Source organism: Haemaphysalis longicornis, unplaced genomic scaffold, assembly GCF_048455015.1.
Source record: "Haemaphysalis longicornis isolate Haplotype H1 unplaced genomic scaffold, Haemaphysalis longicornis Haplotype H1 scaffold_5, whole genome shotgun sequence".
Taxonomy (NCBI): Eukaryota; Metazoa; Arthropoda; class Arachnida; order Ixodida; family Ixodidae; genus Haemaphysalis; species Haemaphysalis longicornis.
The window spans coordinates 40,110,263-40,133,304 of NW_027526385.1; the positions used below are offsets into that span (position 1 = coordinate 40,110,263).

Sequence of the window (23,042 nt, forward strand, 5' to 3'; positions counted from 1 at the left end):
GTTTGTGTTGATTGCTACCAAATGAAGCTGCAGATGCGTGAATATACCATGAATGCTAGTATTGGTGCGATCTCCCTATCCGACATACCCACTGCGACATTTCGAGAGAGACTTGCAGTCTGAGCTCAACGTAGATCAGCCATGCCGGTTTCCGGCGTTTGCTGTCACAGACACGAAAGAGCGGAAAAGAGGGCATCTATGCGCTCATTTTCCCAGCAAGGTCAGTAACATCGTTACTTTGTTTGTTGTAGTTTTTGTGTTTATAGCGCTGTACTGTGTACCCTAAAGCTGCGTGAATTCTTCTTGCTTACGTGGCCGCCTAGCTCGGCATTCTAGCTGTCATTCTCATTCTCGATCGTATCGTGATGTTAACGATTTTTGTATAATCTTGAATAAAATTTAGCGCGCGCTGCATGCTTGGGCGAGGAACACAGTGGAAAACGACAAACCAGATGTTGGCGCGCAAACACCTGCTTCGTGTAGCCATGTGGTTTGTCTTTTCCCAGTCGCTGTTTATCGTCTCGCTGGATGTTTGAAGTGCAGTGCCTCGATCGTAAGTATGCATGTGTTTGATAGCGTTAATCTCGCGAGTATGCTGTGTGCACGCATCAGAGTTCTGCTCTTCGGGCAGTTAAGTTGCGTTGCGGGAGCGCATTGCCTCCTCTTTTTAGAGGAGGCGATGCGCTGGCACTTGGCTTCTTACAGGGAATTCCCTAGGAGGCGACGCGCGAGGCCACATCAAGCCTGCTCGCTGCAACAACAAATTCCCTAAATGTCCCTAACCTTTGTCCCTAACTGACAGCGGTTTCAGGAGCCAATCAAAACGCGGAATAATTTCCTCCTTTTAGCCGCATGCATGCAACACCAGAGCTCCTAGGAGGAGGAAAAAAAATCCTTGGGCCACGTGATCAAAACGTGACATCACTTGACCTGTTTTTGCGCGCCTAGGGACATCGCCGAAGTAGGCGCAGCATTTCCTGGGTCCCCCCCGAAGTGAACGATTTGCGCTGTGAGACAAACAGCGTCACATAAGAACGTCGCTTGCGCCAATCGGCCAGAACTCCAAAGCGGCGGAGTGCTGTGCAGCTCAAGCAAGCATAGTGCGCCCAGTACGAACAGCAGCACACATCGGTACTACTTTCGTAACTTACACGGTTTATCCCACCATTCTTACGATGTTTATCTCACATTCTTACCATTCTACGACACCACTTTCAAGTGTGCGTTAAAAGTGGTGTCAGGATGATTTTAACGAGGCAATCTTTCCAAATGAACCAAATGTGCTTTGCCAGCATGACCCCTTGAACATGTGCGAAATCTGATACATGGGCGTTTTCGCTTCTTGCCTTCATCTGAAAAGCAGCCACAATGTCCTTGGGCTCAGCAGTACAACGCCTTAGCCACTGAGCCACCGTAGCGGGTCTCGTGCAAAGGACTACAGAAGCAGCAAACGTGAAAAAGGACACGTTGTATACTCCAGCAAGCATGCCGAGCAGCAGTACAAAGCCAAATAAAGAAAGACATTCATCGAGACGAATTCGTTTTTGTTTTAATCCAGTATAAAATAAACAAAAAGAGCAAAGATCAGCTTTCAGGTTGTACTCTCCAGTTGGACCCGTATACATATAAGAACAAAACAAGAAAAACATCCATTAAAGACACCGTGTTACACAAAACAAAACAGTAACCACTAAGTGCATTTGTGCTGTTAATCCCCACAAAGTAACAAAGAACACAGTCACCGGCCAGCGGTTGGCTCTCATCTTTTTCTCTCTCTCTCTCTCTTCTTTGATCTGGCCACCGTTAGATCAAGGATGTCACCTAAAACCTGCCAACAATAAACTCCTAATTCCATAGTCTTCCAGTGATGGCAAACTTTTTATGCTCAATTTATTGTAACTGGCATGACAACACGAGAAAGTAAGGTGTTTCAAAGCATGGTACGTACTCACGGAGCTGTTGCAGCGAAGTACACCTGGAAGCTACGTTTTTGCCTTAATTACTGATCGCCATTATAACCAAACATGCCCATCTGCTTTCAATATGATTCCTGCAAAGCAAAAAGCACTGTTGACCTTGCTACGCATGTTCCCAACAGGCATTACCTATTCCTGAAAATAAATGAAAAGTGGCTAGCACAGACTAGCACAGACCAGAGCCATTTTGAAATGAAGTAATATTATATCGCCTTCTTTCATTGCACCAATTTTAATCTTTGCATGCTATTTTGAGTAAAAAACACCCCCTTACAACAAATCCAGGGGAGGTTCAAATATTGTGAGTTATAATAAAAACAATACTAATCCTCGACACAGCAGTTTACCAAAATCAGAACGTTCGAGAACTCCGTCCGCCCAGACGAATAAGACGGGCTTTGGAGCCCTGTGGGGCAACAAGAATTGGCATTAGGCAGCAGTGTGTTCAAGAATCGCGATGATGACAAAAATCTTGTGAGCAGTCAGGCAGTGGTGAAGTCGATAATTGGAACACTCGAAAGAAGCGCAACTTCACAAAGAAGCACCACCTTCCCACGATAGGCGTGTTTGGAACTACACTTCCCACCAATAACGATACGTAGATAGATCGCCAGCCCAAACTTGCCCCACAAGTCCTTTAATTAAGTCAGCATCGTTGAACAAACCTGTCTGCGGTAAGGACAAACCTGGTGGCACATTTGCAAAGAATGCTTACTCGCCTATGCCGTTGCATGACACAGCGGTTTCACATTGCACAAACAAGCCCCAGAGTGTCAGCCTTACACAAGGCTTGAGATGCCCATCTAAATCTACAACGTAACTGTCAGTTGTATGGCCTGACTTACAAATATGGCGCGAAGAAAGCAGACCTAATTTCAGAACTTTCATTTTACACCTCTTTTTTGAATTCCCAAAATATTGGTGACCGGTTTCAATGAGAACGGCGACGTCCAATACCGCGTTTGCACTTCGAGGAATCCTTAACAAGAATGCATTTCACCCAGCACTTCCTCGCAGATGTTATATAGAGGTGGCAGTGTCACTGATCACGTCTGTGAACTTCCTAAATAACATACGTAAGCAGACGCGGGCGTCAATAGTTGCAACACCAATATTCGTCACTTGCGACCCCTTGCCATGTTCAGCTGCACACTATGTGTCACATGGGGTATCATTTCACAGTAAAGTTTCCCGGAATGGACACTCCTTTAAACCATTCTGTTGTGCTACAACATCCTTTTGAAATCACCAACATTAGGCGTACCAAAACCACACTTTTTATGGTGACGCCATTCAAGGTAACACCTACCGTTCCCTCTCCCTCACCCTCTCATCAGATTCCTTTCCAAACACAAGAGAGAGATAATTATCACAGAAGTCTACACAAAAAGCGTGTACATAATGCTCGCAAAAAGTAGCGGGGGAAGAAAATAATAAAAGAGACTACGGAAATGTCACTAAAGTCTGTTCACACATAAGTTGGTCCGAACTAGTCTGAACCGGTTTTCCAGTCTGAACTAGCCTGAACCGGTTCATTCCGGCTTCTTAGTGCTGTCTGCAGCAGGGGCCAAGCTGCCGACAATCTTCAAGCTTCGAAGAACGTAGTAGATGGCGTACAGGCAACACCCGAAGCTGACCAGGAACGTGCCGATGAAGAAGAGGATACCCGCGGTGACAATCACACCAAAAGTGATCAGCGTACCTGAAATCGACCAAAAAGACAACAAAGTGAATCAGTTTTAGTGTGAACTCACTAAATGGAACGTTTTGTGAAAAATTCGTTCGCGGCGTGACATTGATATGGTAACAAAAAAATTAAAGCAATTCCACTCAATGTGAAAGCTGCCGGAAGTACAGAGCAGTGATTCGCCATAATGGGCTGTAGCGCCGTTATCCGCTCACTGCTAACACCCAAAGCAGTTCAAATTTCCCATCTTCGCAGTGCTCGCACGCCCCCTGCCAGAAAACTGCGGCAGCGGGAGTTTTGTTCTTTTTGTGCTTGCTTTTCCTCCCGCACGTGCAGGCGTTGCACGCCACTTTATTTCGCTTACTATTGTAAAAACCAACCGAACGAGCGTTCCTAACTAAATGAACACGGGCGCTGCCGGTTAGCTACGTATATTTTGCCTCAAATGTACCTGCAGTTTTCTTTGCGCTAAACAACGGGGAGATGTATGACAAGCGCCAGCGGTTTTCAAAGCCTTAGCGCGACTCCCTGATGACAGTACACCAGGCTCTATTTGGGTCCAGTGAGCGAGCTACGATGACAAGGTGAGCCCCTAAAGTGCTCTGCACTTAAAATCGATGGTGCCGAAAACCCTGTCGGCTAAGGTCACACGTATGTGCCGGCCTAACACGCCCTTTGGCTCGATGCATCATGTGGCTGCAATGGCTTAATTTTAGGCCTAGCATTTCGCTTTTACATTGTTAACTCCTATCCACAGCTTGGCGTACTTGTTTGACGTTGCTTGGCACATGCTGTTATGCTCAACGTTAGGTTTACATAACGTGAAGGTTGAATATATAGGCCTAACAACATTCCCACATAATCAATCAAGGGGATTGGCCAATGACGATGACAGCTGCTGTAAGACGCTCATGCCATTTCACCAATTTTCATTTGGCAATGTGAGCACACCTATGCACACAAATAGTTTCACACATAACACGAAAAGCGCCCCTCTGAATTTTTAATTTTGATAAGCTTTCAACTGGTTGAGGGCCACAAACTTCAACAACCACCTTGCCACTAAGCTCCCTGCACTAGGTTCTACCGTGCAACATGGGACCACTAAAACTGCTCTCAGTGGTATTTTTTTTTATTCTAAAAATTGGGAAATAAAGCGAACTATCATGTGAGAATCATGGAACAAAATTTTGCATGCGGACTGCTTTTCAGTCTCGCAATCTTGGTGGCCGTACACTCTCATGTGTGCTCCTTTCATCTTCGTAATAAATGCGTTTTCTCAACCACTTGTCACTCACTTTTCTTTGATTCGGCATGATGGATTACAAGGGCAATTGTTGTATCATTGCCGCACTGAAAGCGAGCAAACACCGGATGCTAAAGTCACGTTTACCTTGACGTACAGCCTTGAACTGAATGTTTATATACGTACAAAAGAATGCGCAATCGCATATTCAGGTAAGAATAAGAAATTGAAAAAAATATACTCAGAGAATTCTACGATTGGCTGTGTTGTAACCAAATGGAAAAGGAGCCAGATCGCTGATGTATTGTGAAGACACAAGGAGACTAATGATCAAACAGAAGCTATGGGTGCACAATTGGAATGCAGTTAAACCCTAAAGTCGCTGAACATTACATCAATTAATTTGCCGAACATACAGTCTGCAAAATCAGGGAAGTGCATGCTGCTGAGCTTTTAGAGAGATAGAGAGAGAGGGAACAAGGGGAAGCGGGGGGGGGGGGGGGGGGGGGGGCAATTGGCCCAGCCTTAATGGAGTGAAGGGCGTGATGAGGTGAACACGCGCACCCCAGCCAGCCACGGAGAACGCCAATTCTGGGGATGCAGGGGTGTCAAGTAAGGCAACGGTCGAAATAGTGTTGCCGTCAAGTGGTGCCAGCTTGCCTGCCGAAGTCATTCGTGATAGCTTTGTGATAGCCTTGTGTCACTGCTCGTAGCTTCTCACTACACAGCTTCAAACGGCCGCTGGCCTTGTAACCAATGAAGACGAAGAACGGAAAGTGACGAAAGAGGCACTAACATGATGTAGCCATAGACAAGTCCTTGCCAGTAAAGGCTCTAATGCTTTCATCTTCAGACCAGGCAAGCGCTGTTATGTGCCTCGAGGAATTTTTCTTCCCCCTCCTCAACTAACGTACATTTTTTTTTTTTTTTTTTCAATTGCCCCTGCCACTCATCTGAACAGCAAGCACGCACGAAATTCAAGTGCGAAACAGTACCAAGTAGCACCCGCACAAGCCTTTGTTGCCTCCAAAGACTTCAAGTTGTGGGTTTTACGAACCAAGGGTGAGCTACACTTGGGCTGAGTTGCGCAGTAGCAGGAGAGGGCTACGAATTAACACAAAACCTCCCAAACATTTTAACATGCACCAGAATCGAGAACACAAGAGCGTTTCGACGCAAAATGTGTTTAGGATAGTGGACATGCGAGACAGCCAAGTAAAACGCTAAGGGGTTTGCAACATCTGTGTGCATTTTTTGCGCCTAGAACAAATCTATTCTTCTGGCTGCCTGGCAATGTCATCTATCTACGGTACTCAATGGCTGGACACAAATTAAATTAAAATGGGGAAAGTGCCCACCCTCTGATGCTAGTGCAGTACATGAGGCATGGTGTACAAAATGTGGCAACAGTGGAACTGCGTACTGGGCTAGGTGGAGCATGTTGGAATATGACCAATCAAAAAATTACGCCCACCTCCCCTCGCGGGAACCCTGTGTAGATACGACGCATCGTGGGTTTCCCTCGCCATTCCCGTTGGGTTGATTCTCCCATCGCGTGAAACGTGCCATGAGCGCGTACGATGCATTTCCGTCTACTACGGGGTTCCCGCATCCCGTGCACGTCGCTTTGCAGCCTCATCGTCGGTGGTGCTAGCAGTTCTGTTATTGGGCTGGCCGGTGCTTGTTGTGGTTGCGCCGGCCATCGCGATAGCAGGCTTGTTAGTCTCCATTCAAAGCAGCGTTGGACATCGGAGCACCGGCGCTGGAACGACGGAGCGGAGCGGCGCAGGTACCACGTTGTATACCGCCGCATAACGGTGAGGGGAATGAGAGAGAGCAGCGCATGCGCATGCGTTAACCGAGCGCTAGCGCGCGCCGACGCACAGCTGGCATTGCGAGGAGCGAGGGCTAACCCGCAGATAACGCTGCGTGAGAGCGGCGGAGAGCGCATGCGCAGCTGGCGCGGACGACGCCGCCGGATGGATGGAGGGATGCATGCATGCATGGACAAGGCGGGTGAATGAGATGCGTCGCATCTAACACCAAATCTATCAGCGTTAGCTATGATGCTGCGCCATACAAATGCAGAGAATAAGCCAGGACATTATAAAGTGGTTAATTTATATCAGAGGTAACATGAATCGCAGGTGAATGGTCATGAAGCTATGAACTTAAGACCTTCAGAAGACAAACCAGCTTGATAGAACTAAGTCCTATAGTACATGGTTTCTCAAAGTGGGTTCCGCGGAACGTTGGGGTTCCGCAGGCCCCTCGTAAGGGTTCCGCCAGCCACTGATAAATTTTCCCTGGTTCCGCAGTCGCAAAGTCTTATATGGTAAACTTGAGATGCGCTCGATCTAAGGAACCTCCATTACTCACGCCCGAGTGTCAGTAAGCACATCTCGGCGCATAACAGAAACGCGCAAGCTGCGCAATAAATCTCGCCAGCAGTTTGTAGCCAGCAAGACTACGAAAACGGGCGACGTGGTTAAACTATTGCACTTGAATCTCGGCCTTATATTACCCCCATGCGCATTTCTCCTGTTTGGAGATAGGTGCCGCTAGCGTACGCATTCGCTTAAAGTCGACGGAAAAAAAAAAAAAAACGATACCCTTGCTTGCTTTTGAATTTATTGCACATTAATGTAGCATGAACGGAATGAAAACTGGCGGGAGGGGGGGGGGCTTCCTTGGCACTTAACGGAACTTAGCAGGGTTCCCTGGGACCAACATGCTTGAGAACCCCTGCTATAGTACACAAGTTCACTCAGCTTTTCAGTTTGCACTTAGCACACAAATTGCTTTCCAGCCCCTGTTCGTGTGATCATGCTTCCTTCAAATATTTAGGCTTATTGCTCAGGTACAAATGCAGGAAGCACCTGGTAGTGTTCCTCTGACCTTCAAGCCAGTGCCTTGTGTGCTCAAGGTCAAGCATACGCAGATGCGATTTCCCCGCGCCGACGGAAGCGCTACCGAACACGCTTCCAATTCGCAGCGGCAACAACTTCCACAATGAAAGCGCCTAGTTGCTTGCTAGTTCTTCCGAGGGAAGGGTTGTGAAGAAAGGGATGGGAGGAAAGATTAAGGACGCGTGTCATCAGAGAATGATACAAGAAGGCGCTGGCTACATGAAGCTTCACTGACCGTTCGCCTCCACAGCAGCACTGTGCCGATCAGCATCTGTGTCTTCACTTGGCGTGCAACTGTGTGCGCATTCACCATGCACTCTAGCCCAAAAACTAAGCTTTTGCTCATCAAACTTGCCTTAGCCCTTCGTGGTCCGTTGTTGGCCCCTGCCCGACAACGCAACACGGCCGTAGCGGTTCGATGTTGGGCCAAGCCCGACTTAGGCGTTGAAGGTTAAATTTCGCGGTTTTTCCCACTGCGATGCGCCCGCATTCTTATATACATGATGCACCATCTCTTGATCGATTAGTGAACTTTGTTTGTTTAAGTTTTCTTCTTGGGTACAGCACAATGTTTAGCCCAGGTCTTCTGGATCACAGAGCGTTTTCAAGTGTGCACTGCTCGTTAAGAAACATGGCCGCTTTCTCACAGTGTGCGTTCTATACTTAGCAAAAGCGATGATGACTTCACTGAGGAAGAGAATAACGTGCCTGTGTCAAATAGTGATGACAGCGATTCGACAGAAACAAGTGACGAAGACCACGACAGCAGTGGAGACAGGACTGTGCAGATCATTACTGCGCGAGCTGCGCATTCTGCCAAAAGACAGTGAAATGGTTGCGAAAGCTCTTTTTTTATTTCCTGGCTTCTGGGGGGTTTCCAACGTCAATAGTTTTATTTTGAGGCACACACAGCAGCCGAATCATGGCAAGAAAGAGCAGCAACACCTGTAATACCGCTGTCATGAAGTGAAGAGAAAGACGAAATCGATAAACGTGACACGCTCGTGGGTACGTTTCAAAACCCTAGAGCACCATCACCATCAGCGTCTTGCGGGGTCATTCACCTCCCACTCACGAACCTGATTGATTTTGATTGATTGTGGGGTTTAACGCGCCGACGCAACGCAGGCGATGAGGCGCGCCGTAGTGGAGGACTCCGGATTAATTTTGACCACCTGGGGATCTTTATCGTGCGCCGAAATCTCGTACACACGGGCGTTTTTGCTTTTCGCCTCCATCAGAAAAGCGGCCGCTGCGGCCGGGAATCGAACCCGCGACCTCGGGCTCAGCAGCGCAACGCCTTAGCCACTGAGCCCCACTCACGAACCGGCCAATCGGAAGCTGCCAGCGACAGCGGCCAGCGGGCAAAGCAAGCCAGAGAAGAACACCGAGGAAGAACAAAAACCGTTCAGAGTGTGGACCATGACCAGGTTCATGGCGGTTGGGCGACCGGACCCATGCTGTGCAGGTCCTCCACAAGCGCAACCTCCAAGACATCTTCTCCACAAGCGAGTCGTCTCGCCGGGCATCAGCGAAAGACAGCGGTGCTTCCAGAGAGCTGCGTTCGCCACGACGGTGACGGGAGCTCGGAGCGCGCTGCACTGCCACGGCATCAACACACTACCTGGACATTTCAAGGTTACGTAGACCTGTGCCGGTAACCACCACGTTCTGCGTCCTTTCCCTTAATGCCCTGACTGTGACTTTCTCTTGTTTGTTTGAACCAGTTTTGATTTTCTATACTGCTTTTGTGATAGTTTCTCTATTGTTCTCCAGCTGACTATCGCTCCCAACTGTTCTTTAGTTTGTCTCTGTTCTTTGTGTGCATTTCGTTGGGGTTTCAAGTAATGTGCAAACTAGTCTCGTTTCCAAAGTTTCTCTCTTGAAATTAATTATTGTCTCCGAACCTGACAACCGCGGCAACCTCATCCAACACCTGGTCGGTGGCCTGAGGGCTCGAGCCAAAAAGAAGGGCCTGTCTGCACGTATGGAGTGCAAGGAAAGGACATTTGGAACGAGCCATTTTATCCACAAGCTCCCAGGCCAAAGCAGCAAAGACTGGGCTGTTTGTAGTGGTAGACAAACAAAAGGAGGCAGGAGGGAAACTGTAATCTCCTGCAAAACCTGCAGTAACAGCCTTGGCCTGCACCCAGGAGGATGCTTCAAACGGTTTGACACGCTGCTCAAATATCGGTAAAGGAGTTGCAAGCAGAATGGATGAAAAAAATTAAATATCCTGCGAGTTTTAGATGCGACTGCATCTCATTCACTCGCCTTGTCCCTCCATACGGCGTTGTTGTCCGTCCACACCCCTCCCCCTACACTATAAAAAAAAATAATAGTTAGCGGCGCCCGGTTTCGAACCCACGACCCTGCGGGCGCAAGGTACATGGTGCTCTTCCCACTCCACCACAAAATCGAGACAGAATCAAATGCTACGAACGCGCCTTATATCCTTGACTCATTCAAACTACGTCAACAAGCTGCTGATACAACACATGATGGGGCAATGATTAACACTTGCAATAAAAGAAAAGAAGCTCCCACTTACAGCAACAATGATGGAGTAAAGGTTGTTGCGACAGCGAAGCCCCAAGCATACCACTTAAAGAGATTGACCAAGATTGGCCAATTAAACATAATAATAATCATAAAACATCATAATCATACGCTTTCCCGACTTGTTTCACGCGATTTCAGAATCAATCCAACGGAAACACCAAGTGAACCCCCCGATGCGTCGCATCTACACAGGGTTCCCCTCGCGGGGAGGTGGGAGAGAGAGAGAGAGAAATCGACTTTATTGGATCAAAAATCCTGCGGAGGCGGCGCAATTTTTTCTTGTGCAGTTAATGGTTTTCTTTGCGTCACCAGAAACTTCCAAAATGGTTGCGAACTGAACGGCCGGAAAGTGGGTTGAAGTTCTGAACTGCAAAGGGCCAACTGCGTTCAACCACAGCGAAATTTATGGCTATGGTTGCATGTATGCCTCCTGTTTGAGACGCAAAACTCTTTCTTAGGGACGACTACCGTCTTGCGCTCGAGAGAAATAAAAGTTGCTCATAATTTCTCCCAAATTTTGTGTCCCCTCCACGTCGTGTGCTAATAAGCTTCGCCGGTTATCCACCCACACACAGTGGAACGGATCCTATTTTTTTTTCTTCACCGTTATGGCCAGTCTTTCCCTACACTGTTGTGTTTCTCTTCCCTTGAAAAATGGCGTCACCCCCCGACAAAAACAACAAACAACAAGGTCAGCCGCAGCATCCCTCCCTAAAGAAAGTTGAGTGAAGTGTGAAAGCTTTCCGACCTCAAAAGTGCGTCAAAACGTTCGCTAAAAATATGTCCAACCTTCGCTGAAATTGGGTCCAATCAATCGTTACACCTTCAAAGACACAAATCGCTAACAAAAAAAAAGAAACCCATGCGACGATTTTTTCTGCGCTGAGTAAATGCATCTCCGAATGATCTAAATCTACACCGACATGTGGATTATGAGACAAAGGTGTACCATTGTACTCCTTTTCATGATCGATGCATGTACTGTCTCATCGAGAACCACTCCTTTTTCCCGATTTTCAAGTAACCGCTTGACACAGTGGAAGCTTGGTTTCACGCACGCGCCCTGTGTACAGAGATCTTATCAGAGGTTTTCGGTCGACCAACCGGTCTATGGGGAGATGCGTTAGTTTTTTGAAAGGACGACATCGGTCCCACTAGAAAAGCTTTCGCTTTAAGGGGGTGGTGGTGATGGTGAAAACATTTATTGAACATTTGTTAGCCGAAGAGCAGCCTCTATGAGTGGGGTCCTCAGTCCAGGACTTCAATGGCGGACGCTATCCGGTGGGCCCGCTCGATCAGCCGTTGTTGGTCTTGCGGGGCAGTGCTGGACAGAGCAGCCTCCCAAGAGGAGAGGGTGGGGATGCGTATACGGGTGAGCCCGTCTGGTGGACGCGGACACTCCCATACAGAGTGGTAGAGGGTGGAAGTGAGGCTCTGGCAAGCCGGGCAGTTGTCAGCATATTGGGTGGGGTAGAAGAGGTGTTTGTGGTATAAGTTTGGTATAAGTTTGGGAACGAGTGTGTCTGGAGCTGCCGCCATGACGTGGCGTCGGCGCGGGATAGGGAGTGGTGGGGTGGAGGTAGTGTTTTTCTTTGTGTGCGGTAGTAGGCTAGTGTGAGTGTATAGTTGAGAGGTTCGTGGGATGGGATGATGGAAGCTGATGTCTTGGAGCCACCCTGGATCTGTCTGTCCGCTTCCTCTGACGCCCGGCGGGTCATTTCTCGGGCGAGCGCGTGTGCGTGCTCATTTCTAGGAAGGGAGGCATGGCCAGGGGTCCAGACGATACGAATGAAGGAAAGCTTGGATGGATCGGAGTGTCGAAGAATGTTGTTTGCTTGGATGGAGAGGATTCCGGAAGAATATGCCCGGCAGGTGGCTTGCGAGTCTGTTATAATTGCCCAGGTATCGTCGTCGTCAGCTTCCGCGGGTCGGGCGGTGGTGATGTGGGACACAGCCAATGCCATGGCTGTTTCCTCGGCCACCCTGATGGAATCGGTGCGTACAGAGCAAGTTGTTTGCGCATTGCCAGCAACTGTAGAGGCCACTGCCACTTTAGCGTTGGGGTTGGCTGGATAACTGGCTGCGTCGGTGTAAATCACACGTGGGTCCTGGCCGTACCGGCGGGCTAGACATGGGTCTTTAGGACAAAAAATTTCCCCCAAAGAGCATTTTTTAAGGTATCACTTTTTTCTTGATTTGCGCAGTTTTTTTCTCCAAAAATTCCATACGTGGAACAGTACCAGGTATTTACAAAAACCATAGAGGCCCAACTTCAACAAAGAAAAAACGATTTTCCCATAATTTTTCCCTTTTTCGTAAATGAAGTATCGCTGTAATACGAAATTCTCGAGAGGTACATCCCAGCAAGTAGTGCATCTAGCAAGATCACCTCTTTTGCACTTTGAAGCCGAATGTGTAAACCATGCGATATGGGAAGCAGATTTCGCATTTTGTGTTTCAGTAGTTGTTTAATTAGCGTTATTTTTAATTGGTTAGCAGTAGTAGTTCCAACCTAGAACTTCGAATCGATGTAAACGTGTATGATTTAAAAAAAAAAAAAAAACTGCTTCCCACATTTCATTCTCCACAACTTCTGGTATCTATCTATTCATGCCTTGCTGGTAATCTTTTGTTGAATAGTTTTTTTGCTTTTTTCCTCAAGAACAATCAAGGGAAATTTTTAATTGTCTCAGAAACCAGTTACCTCACATCAAAACTAATTAGCTATTTGAAATTAGCTAAGAAAACTGAACAAGCCCATGAAGTTTCGTCAAAATTGGTTGTAAAGCAAAAAAAAAAAAAGTTTCGAGACCAGTGTGCTTCCTTAGGAGCCATGAAGAGAAAATACAACTTTGTTTAATTTGAAAGAACTAGGATTCAGTATCTCACTCAGGTCCATTACAGCCACAAAAGATGTTTTTTTAACAAAAAAAAAAGCAAGAAGTATTTAAAAACTTTCAAATTTTGCGCCACAGTGACGTGTTATGAGCAAGAATGACGTCATACGGGCCAACAATAAAACATCATTTTCAGTGCGTTAACTGCACGTTAGCATTCAAGTGATGCGGTCAAATGGAACTAGAGGCCCCAATTACAGACGTCCAGTCATGTGTCGTCACGACAGGTCAGTTAGGCGGCCGCCAATCGCACAAACAAGGTTCCGCAACGTCATAGAAAAGTTGCGGGAAATTGGCTAGGGGGTCGCGACTGCTTCACACGTTTTCTTTAATATCTCCGTTATTTGTTCGATGATTGCGATGATATTGGTATCATTGTTATCGGGACTAAGCAGTCTTTCTAATAAACCTAACTTGTATTTTGTCTTCATGGCTCCTTAAAAAACTCGACTTTCCGCTCACCCTCAATGAAGAGGAAGCCCATGAAGGTGAGGAGGCAGAGGACGATGATGAAGCTGAGGAACGTGAGCGCGGGCAGACTGAGGACACCCAGCGCGATGGCCGCGCACGCAGACACTACGGGGCTGTCCCGGACGTAGGTCCGGTACAAGTCAGACTCGCGGATGAGCTCGATCCGCGAGGCCGCGTGCTCCAGGAACTGGTTGAAGCCGGTCGACACGCTCTCCATGATGCTCGGTGGCCGGTAGGTGCCCGCAAGGTCCTCCCAGTCTCCGTCCACTTCCGAAGCCCGAGAAATACTGCGTCCAGAATGTGGCAAAGGTGGTTTTAGAATGTTTTGCTCTTAAATACAGTCCACGTGTCATTCCCCTTTGAACTGATTGTGGAGTTTAACCCACTGGAACTACACCTGGGTTATGAGGCATGCTGTAGTGGAGACTGGATTAATTTCGACCACCTGGACATCCGAAATTTCGAGGAAATGGCATTTTCACTTTTCGCCTCAATGTCCCTCTTGGAACAGCAAGTTTAAATTGTGAAGGGAATAAAAGTTATTGTATATACCATGTTTAATATGGTTGATTTGCGTGAGCCGATCGGGGACAGGTAGTTTGTAAAGCATTCAGGCTTCAAATAATATTGAACGGTAGTAAAGTGATATCTATATAAAATACGCAAATTACCTCTCCCTCCAAACAAGAACACAAAAAAAAAAAAAAGAAACAAGACCAGCGGTTTTAGTGAGGTAGTTGTTTTTGAAAGCAAAAAAGCTGTAACTCAAAGACAACAGCGCAGACAACGGGACTAAGCAAGAAAATGCACAACACTTGCTCGGCTGTTTTCTTTGAGTTGCAGTGTACCAGCAAGCCCTTCAGCAAACCCTTCCGTAAAAAAGCTGAATTGCCCAGGAATGCAACTATGGAAGGATAACAAGCTAAGTTCGGCCTTGCGATCTGTACGTGGGTGAAAGTTTGGTGTGCCTTAAATGATTCTGTCACTCTGAATTAGCTGTAGGGGGGAGGGGGGATTACCTAGTGCACAGGCATTAAACACACAATGCACCCCTCCATCTAACACCGGCGGTGGTTGCACACAAAGCTTTCTTGTGACGGATTCCTCAGTCGTCCGAGTTTGGACTTTGACTTGCAGACGTTTTTTTTTTATTATTGCAGCAGCTTTGACTTTGATCCTCCGCCATTTGATTTCGCAGAAGAAAGCTCCCCGTTCAACCATCGTCATCGTTAGACGGAGGAGTGTACGATTTTTTTAATTCTTCATGTCCAAGCATCACTCTCTAAACCCAAACTGCTTCGACCATGACGTAATGGCGCAATCGGTTAGACGATGGCGTCATAACGCGGAGACCCAGGTTCGATTCTTTCGTTTTATTTTTCTTTCACTAAACCAGCAATCATCATCATCGACAGCGAAGTTGGCTTTCCTGGAGCGCGTTTTCAACGTGACGACATACTATTTACATTTGACAGAATGACACATGCAGAAGTTATGACGCAAGGCCCATTTCAGCGTTCCAGGTAGCATTCAATCACAGCTCAGCTTGCTAACAACGCTTCGAGCAAAAATTACACACATTTCCGAAATCCTGCTGGAGCAGTATTTTCCCCTATCTGTCTTGCTACACATGGAACACATTGCGTTACAACAGCCTTGGCCATGCAGGCAAAGGCAAAACCATGAACGCTGCCAGTAGTCATCGAGTCTCAAAGAAACATACACTTGGCAACAAACAGCACACCGCCAAGCAAACAACAGAAAGAGGTAATGAAACCAAGTACCGTATTTTCCAGTGTATAAGTCGTGTTTTTTTTTTTCTGAAATTTTCGTTGGTGTGTCTTATCCACCAATGCAACTTATGTATGGAATAAATCCAATACGTGGTGGCCGCGCATGGTCTGCACTCGAAAAGGTGCCTATGTGTGCTGCATGATGTCAGCGCTCGTTAAAAGACACAGCTCTATGGTCTAAATGAATGAATTATTTGTTAGCCAGTCAGAGCAAGAAGGCTTTGATAGTTTTGCCTAAATGCCGTCTGTAAGTACATGCCATTTCTGTGTATCAATACACCACCATTTTTGAGAAGTTAGTTCTGTCTGGACTTTGGATGGTAGATGCACGTGTCTAGCACCAGGGGATGCATTCAGAGGCAGCGGACACTGCAACCATGTACTTTTGCCGCACTTTCTAACGAACCGATCCTCCACAAGTTTACCTGAATAACAAGTGTGGTTTGTACAGTGGTGCGTCTTATACACTGATGCGACTTTTATACGTTTTTTTTTCTGAAGGGGGTGCGACTTATACAAGAGTGCAACTTATAGACCGGAAAATACGGTACACCAATAAAGAAAGAATTCAAGCAATGTTCCAATGCCACAAACATAAAACAACTGTACCAGCAGCACACAACGAGCTTATAGGAGTTCCAACATTTCGCATAAAGCAAACAAAAATGTCAGCGAGGAGAGACAGAAAAAGCAAAACGCAGGCAACATACGCAGACGAGTTGGTGAGCACAGTGTGTTGAATGTCCTCCGCCTCCCAACAGACACCCCTAGACCACTAGAAGTGACCGACAGCTATAGCAAAAGTCTCAATTGTCTGAAGGCCTTGCACCCGTACAAAAACTGGGGACCAGGACTCCTGACAGACACAATGCAGGCCTTATCAGGCCCAGACAGTGATAGCGTGTCGTGTGGCTAAACTCGATTGTCTGTAAATAGGCTACGGACACCTAGTATCTGCTCTGGAAGATTATCTCCTGAACGTAACACGCGTATGTGACCAATCACACGTTCCAGAGGGCAAGCTAGGGTTCAACGACAGTGAGTCAAGCATTGCAAAAAGCATTCTGAGCATTACATAATGTTATCTACACAATTGGCGCTATGTATCACCTAGTTGGGGCTGCATGCACAATAGCTTTTCATAGACTGACTTCGTATCAAAGCAAAAAAGAATCCAAAATAAAATTCAGGGTTTAATGCCTAGGCTATTCCACAGTTGTAGTACTGGGCTCTAAATTGATTCAAACAGCCTGGACCGTTTTGGCATGTACCGAATGTGGCATACGGTACATGCCAAAATGGCATGTACCGTTTAGTGTCAGTGTCAACAGCATGTTCAGTGACAACCACTGAACTGTTTGCACATATAGTTCAGTGGTTCCCCTTGACGTCAGCTGCCTTGGTCAGGACTAGTGTCTGGTCCAAACTACCAGCAACATAAGGGCTACACCACTCAGTTATCCGAAGCAAGACAATAACGGTCGTCTGTGGCATGCGGCATGGTCGGCGTTTGTTTTGCGGTCCCTAGAGGGACCATGAAAATTTCGATTGTATTCAGCAGAACGTCATAATATTCATTGACAATACACATCTTTGAAGCTCGATAGGATCAAGACGTTTGTTTGCACCGAGAAAAGTGAATGAACCAAGAGTCCAATCCGGTTATACACCCATATTCGAATGTCATTTGACTCAAATGAGTGGCTTCGAATGCCATTCAGAATTCGATGGCACTTGAAAGGTTCAACAACCGCTCACCATGCTGTGTGGCGCTGCTGCTGTCGCTTTGTGTTTTTACAAATGCAACAATCTAATTTAGAAGCAGTCTTTGGCCGTAAAATGATATCAAATTATAAATAATGCACACTCTGACAAGTTATTCTTCATTCTAAATCGCAATCAAGTTTTTTTTTTATACTTTTGGGTGCATGTTTTGAGCTGTGTGGCCACACTGGTTTGTCACTTGCTCGAACTGGTGCTGAGTGTATAGAATTATTACATCTTGATATCATAAGCGAATGAGAAGTAACAAATTCGCACAATTAATTAATCATGCCAGTAATACACTTGTCAATATTGAGTCGAAACGCTGTGTGTAAGAGTGCAAGAAATGGCATTCGAGAGCCCCAATGTATCTTGGGGCGCTCATTCGACTCGAATGTCATTTGAGCTGAATGCCATTTCAACACCCAGTGGAGCAGCACAACTTCGCATTTGAGTCAAATGACTCTTGTTGGTTCAACTGACATTTGTGAAAATGCCAAAGGCATCATAGCCACATAGATTTTTTCCGCTACACAAGCATTAAAAAAAAAAAAAAAGTGGCAAGGCAGATACACGTAAATGTAAAATAAGTGCATGTGCGAACTTCCGGAGCAAATACATTCGTAAAAGGGCAAAAACTTTGCTTCTAAGCATTGTTAAACAAGTTGTCTTACCCCCACTAGTTTCAGTTTCAGCCAAATGTCCTGGCTTGCTGTACAAGTGCAGTCAAAAACTTCATATACTGGCAAATGCGAGAGCCGTAGCCCATTTTTTCTTATGGCATCTAGTATACAGTAAAGTCCCGTTAAGACAAACTCGAAGCGACCATGAAAATGTGTTTGCATTGTCGGAAATTTATCCGAAGCGAACGTTTCATGCATTGTGCAGTTTATAAGGGAACCTTAATCGTGAAATTCGTTGTAACCGAGTTCGTCTTGATGAGAGTCTACTGTGTACGACAACCAGCAACAAAAGTGAAAGATTGCTGACAAAACTGGCTACACAACCGGTTTGGCCGTCGGCCTCACAACCCACCAACTAAAGAAGGGCGCAAGTATTTCCTACATGTCCTTTAAAGTGGCACTAACACACTGGCTTATTTACTTTAGAGCAATGGTCCTCTTCTGTAACACATTTTGTAACATGCCCTGTCCTGTCAAATAAAGAAAAAGAAAAGTGCGAGAAAGAGAAATGCAAACTTCAATTATTCATCCCTCAATCTACAAAGTATCCTTTGCCATTGACCAAAAGCTGCACAAGCTGGAAAGGTCTGTTCTGCCAGTTAAAAAAGTCATTTGGCATTCTGAGACCTTTTGGTTTCTCACAAAAGCATGCAGCCATTTCAAAGTAGTTATTTCTAACTCTTTCTTGAATTGCGAATTTGATACAATTACTTTCTGAGCCCCAACTTACACAGCCAGTGGATACTGTGAAATGAGACATACCCTCTCTGTTCACACTTGCTCTTGTGTACTTCGAAGAAAGAAAGAAAAAAAAAAAAAAAGCAGCAGAACACTCGTGGGCATAACGACTGCAGCTAACTTTGGAAATGATATGCATGGCGCACAGGACTTTGCCATTTCCTGTAGAAGCTTTATCACCGGCACACGACCTCCCCCAACAACACTTTGGAGATAGTGTTGAAGCCTGAATCCTATATGCAAGCACTTTGCGCTCTTATCTGAAAACACTGCTGCAGTTGCAACTTTTGAAGTGCTACGTGCCCTATCTAAACTACTGTGAGTGCGAAATGTTGCAGGTTTGGAATTTGCTATGCTAAACGGCATTCTAGGGATAACAATAATGTAGCTGAAAAAAAAAAAAAAAAAATCGGTGGAGTATTATAAGTAAATTTTTGTTTGAGTATTTCCTTCTTGACAAATTTCTGCACTCCAAAAACTTCCTACAAGCCATGTTGCCTAAACTTTCTACAAGCCATCTGGAGCTGGTGTTTTGTTGACAACACAGGTTGCAGTATAGAAAATAGTTATAAGAAAATAATGAAAAAATTAGCTGTCACTGGACATTAGTGACGTCATCACTAACCAACATCTTTTCCAATTATTTAGCTCATTGAAGCTCAATAAGTTTAAGAATAAAGGTTCTTTTTTTTGTAAAACATTACTACCTATTTACAACCTACCACACAAAATTGAGTTTGTTTCATAAAAGCCAAATGTTAGGACAGGTGTTTTTTTTACATAACACCACCTGCCCATTTAGTCTGATGTCAATTTATTACCATTAGGGACAACACCAGCCTTTTTTACTTTCAGCAGGATGTGATACTGAAAAAATAATTAAGGTATGAGTTAGGTACATGGAAGATGCAATGTGCCAGCCATAACTGCATATGTTGTTCAAATTGATTACCCCAAAGAAACAATAAATGTCTAGGTGTTTACGCATATTTAGCTTCTAAGTGCAGCAGCCGTTGAAAACAAGTTACGAAGGAACAATCCAACGTTCTTGGCATCCAGAGCTAACTTGTTTGAACCATGATTGAAGATGGATGTAGACAAGCATTATGTAAGAATACTACAGGATATCTACAATGGGTCCACAGCTACCATCGTCCTCCATAAGAAGAGCAGTAAAATACCTATAAGGAAGGGCGTCAGACAAGGAGACACGATCTCTCTGATGTTATGCACAGCATGTTTACAAGAAGTATTCAGAACATTAAATTGGGAACAGGTGGGAGTAAGGGTTAATAGAGAATACCTCAGTAACCTCAAATTTGCTGATGACGTTGCCTTGCTAAGTAACTCTGGGGACGAATTGCAAAGCATGCTTACTGCTCTGAAGAGAGTAGAACCGTGGGCCTGAAAATTATATGCAGAAACTAAAGTAATGATCAATAACCTCGGGAGAGCACAGCGGTTTGAGATAGGTGGCAAGGCCGTGAAAGTGGTAAGCGAATATATCTACTTAGGCCAAGTTGTGACTCCGGATCCCAACCATGAGGCAGAGATAATTAGAAGGATCTTAATGGGGTGGAGTGCATACGGCAGACATGATCAGATAATGAATGGCAGTCTACCATTGTCCCTGAAGGAGAAAGTGTACGACAGCTGCATCTTACCGGTACTCACCTACGGGGCAGAAAATTGGAGGCTCACTAAAAGGGTTCAACTTAGATTGAGGATGGCTCAGTGAGCAATGGAATGGAAGATGATAGGTGTAATGTTAAGGGACAAGAAGAGAGCGGAGTGGGTCAGGGAACAAACGCGTGTTAAGGACATATTAGTAGAAATTAAGAAGAAATGGGTGTGGGCAGGGCATGTAATGCGAAGGCAAGATAACCGTTGGTCATTAAGGGTAACAGAGTGGATCCCTAGAGAAGGCAAGTGTGGCACGGAGCGGCAGAAAGTTAGGTGGGCAGATGCGATTAACAAGTTTGCGGGGATAAATCGGCCGCAGTTAGCACAGGACCGGGATAATTGGAGATCTATGGGAGAGGCCTTTGCCCTGCAGTGGGCGTAGATAGGTTGCTGATGATGACGGTGGAACAATTTTCTTTTCTCTTTTGGCGATGCTTTGTAACCTAGATTGTGTAGCAGTATTTAATGCCAAATTGAAAGCTAAATTAATTTTGCAATTAGCATCTGCACAACGAAACCGAAAGCTCGTGGAAGTTGATGGCTGCGAAAAGGGTTTGCAATAATGAAAAACACTGGACAATCACACGGCATAGTATAGTTTGGGGATCATGTACAGCAAGCCACTCTTGACTACTTTCCACAATGCTTTTACTAATATTCACTTAACATGCTTATACGAACATGTGAAATTGCACTTGCCCACTAACTGTGGAATTACTTTAGTCCTTTTAACATAAATTAGAAAAGAACACCTTGCAACTTACAATTGAGTCTTGAATAGATGTCATATAAGCTTTCAATGAATATCTTTTATCTTAAAAAAGTGACTAAATTTAATATCAGCACTGAGTTATCCTGAAACTTGGCGAGACGTCTTTAAAAGCTAATTGAAACAATTTTAAAAGCTGAAGTAAAAAAAAAAAAACAGTCGACAAAATTCATGAAGCTATATCTGAACACACGTTGCAAATTTTAGAAATATCCGCGGATGTAATAGAAAGCATTTCACGTACCAAGGGCACACACACTTTGAACTCTTTTCTCTAAACCGTTGCTTCAATCGCGCATACACAGATCCCAGACGCCGGAGTACTATTGCGTCGAATACACAGTCCACCAAAATCAGTAGACGGAAATCCGCTGACGCCCGCACTGATTACGGCCTACACCACTGTCTACAAAGCAAAAAGGATCAGTTTTTCGCAAAGTTGGTGTACCACAAATCCAACAGCAAGCTGCGCACTCCCAGCAAATGTTTAAGCGTTTAAAGCGAGGCGAGGTTCAACGCGCCAGCCGGAAAAAAAAATCATTACCGTGAACAGCGGCAGCAGGATTGTGAAGTGACGGGCGGTCGACGGGGACAGCTGCGCACAGTCGAAGAGTGATTTACAGAAGCGCAAGAAATGTGTGATGCACTTTGTTAGCACTGGCCGACTCTACCACAGAACAGGGAGGACTCTACACTGGCCATATGATTCACCGGCACGCGACAAACCTTTTTAGCGCCACCTAGAGATTAAACTGGCTCGAATCTCGCCTTCCTCGCGGGCATTTCCGACGGAACTTTGACGAACGTAGCGAAAATTTCGGATACTGGGCGAAGAAACAGCAAACCGGCCTCGCTACAGCAGCGGCATACATACACAACGCTTCAGGGTAACCTTGCGGAGAAGCCAACTGTCAAAACAACTCCCAGCGACGCGAGGAAGCCAAGTCGAAACGCGTCGTGCGACGTCAACAGAACAAAGGATGCAACTGTATCCGGAAGTCTTTCTCCGTGCATAACCAATGCTGTGCGACTTCCTGAAGCTAGAGAAAGAAAACGGCGAAGATTTAATCCCGGCACGTGGTCAATTATCACCAGAACGTCAACTACGGATGTAATCACAGAAAAAAACATGAAAGGCCCGTACGTTTAGAAAACTTCGATCATCCTTGGAGAGATGCTATTTCATTCTCCCTTTCGGTTACCGCGAGCAAGTTCCAGTTTGCGCACTCACGGATTGTTTCGTCGTCCAAGTCCGCCGCTAGAGAAAGGAACGGTTCGCCTTGAGACAGAAGCGGAATCGTGGGATCGACTGTAATCGGACGCGATGGAGCGCTCAGCTCACACTGGCGTAAGTGAATGTAGTATACGGAAAACTGTCGGGCAGGAGGAAAACCAAAGCGCAGAGCCTACCTGCTACCCTCGCTCAGGTTGTCCTCTTCCGGCATCGGAGAACAATTTATGGTCGGCGGGGCTCGCCAAATTCCGATCCAAGGTTAATTTCCCGCAACATTCGGCACAAGGCCACTGACAACGTTACCTACGCGAGAACAGCAAAGTTTGCGTGACTTTGCCGAGCCCATTGTTGCGAGCCGCCCGGCTAATTTGCGCTTATTTTGGCGGTTCGCAGCTTTTAAATTTAGGCGTTTTTATGCCTAACAAAAAATCAATAAAAGTTTTAAAGGATGTTAAATAACGTTTCCCTAGTATTTGCGAATAAAATATTGAGAAACAATTGACAATGTTGAATATTCTTGTCACTGATGTGTGTAGTCTAGCAACAGTGATGTTTTGATTTTGAAATGTGTGTGTATTTTTTAATGTATGTTTAACAAGGCCTGCCTGTCGGCTTGTGTTTTATGCACTG

At 45.8% G+C, this 23,042-nt stretch overlaps 1 protein-coding gene across 2 annotated transcripts; it reads right to left on the reverse strand.

The window, feature by feature from the left end:
- Nucleotides 1-1,527: 1,527 nt before the first annotated feature.
- LOC144138086 (uncharacterized) lies at nucleotides 1,528-22,755 on the reverse strand. Of its 2 annotated transcripts, XM_077670171.1 has the most exons (4): nucleotides 22,589-22,755; nucleotides 21,723-21,773; nucleotides 13,740-14,035; nucleotides 1,528-3,678 (listed from the first exon to the last, which is right to left on the reverse strand). In XM_077670171.1, the coding sequence occupies exons 1-4, from the start codon at nucleotides 22,621-22,623 to the stop codon at nucleotides 3,509-3,511; spliced, it is 552 nt and encodes a 183-aa protein (XP_077526297.1). In that variant the 5' UTR covers nucleotides 22,624-22,755; the 3' UTR covers nucleotides 1,528-3,508. The 2 variants fall into 2 exon arrangements, with proteins under 2 accessions (XP_077526297.1, XP_077526298.1); XM_077670172.1 differs by lacking the exon at nucleotides 21,723-21,773 and having other exon boundaries at nucleotides 22,589-22,753.
- Between the last annotated feature and the right edge of the window lie 287 nt (nucleotides 22,756-23,042).

Bases quoted from the DNA above. Each gene is read 5' to 3' on its own strand.
- LOC144138086 (XM_077670171.1), bottom strand. From the start codon at position 22,623: ATGCCGGAAGAGGACAACCTGAGCGAGGGTAGCAG. The intron at 14,036-21,722 runs GTAATGATTTTT...TTCTGGACGCAG, and splicing joins TCCTGCTGCCGCTGTTCACG to TATTTCTCGGGCTTCGGAAG. The intron at 3,679-13,739 runs GTGAGCGGAAAG...GGTCGATTTCAG, and splicing joins GGGCTTCCTCTTCATTGAGG to GTACGCTGATCACTTTTGGT.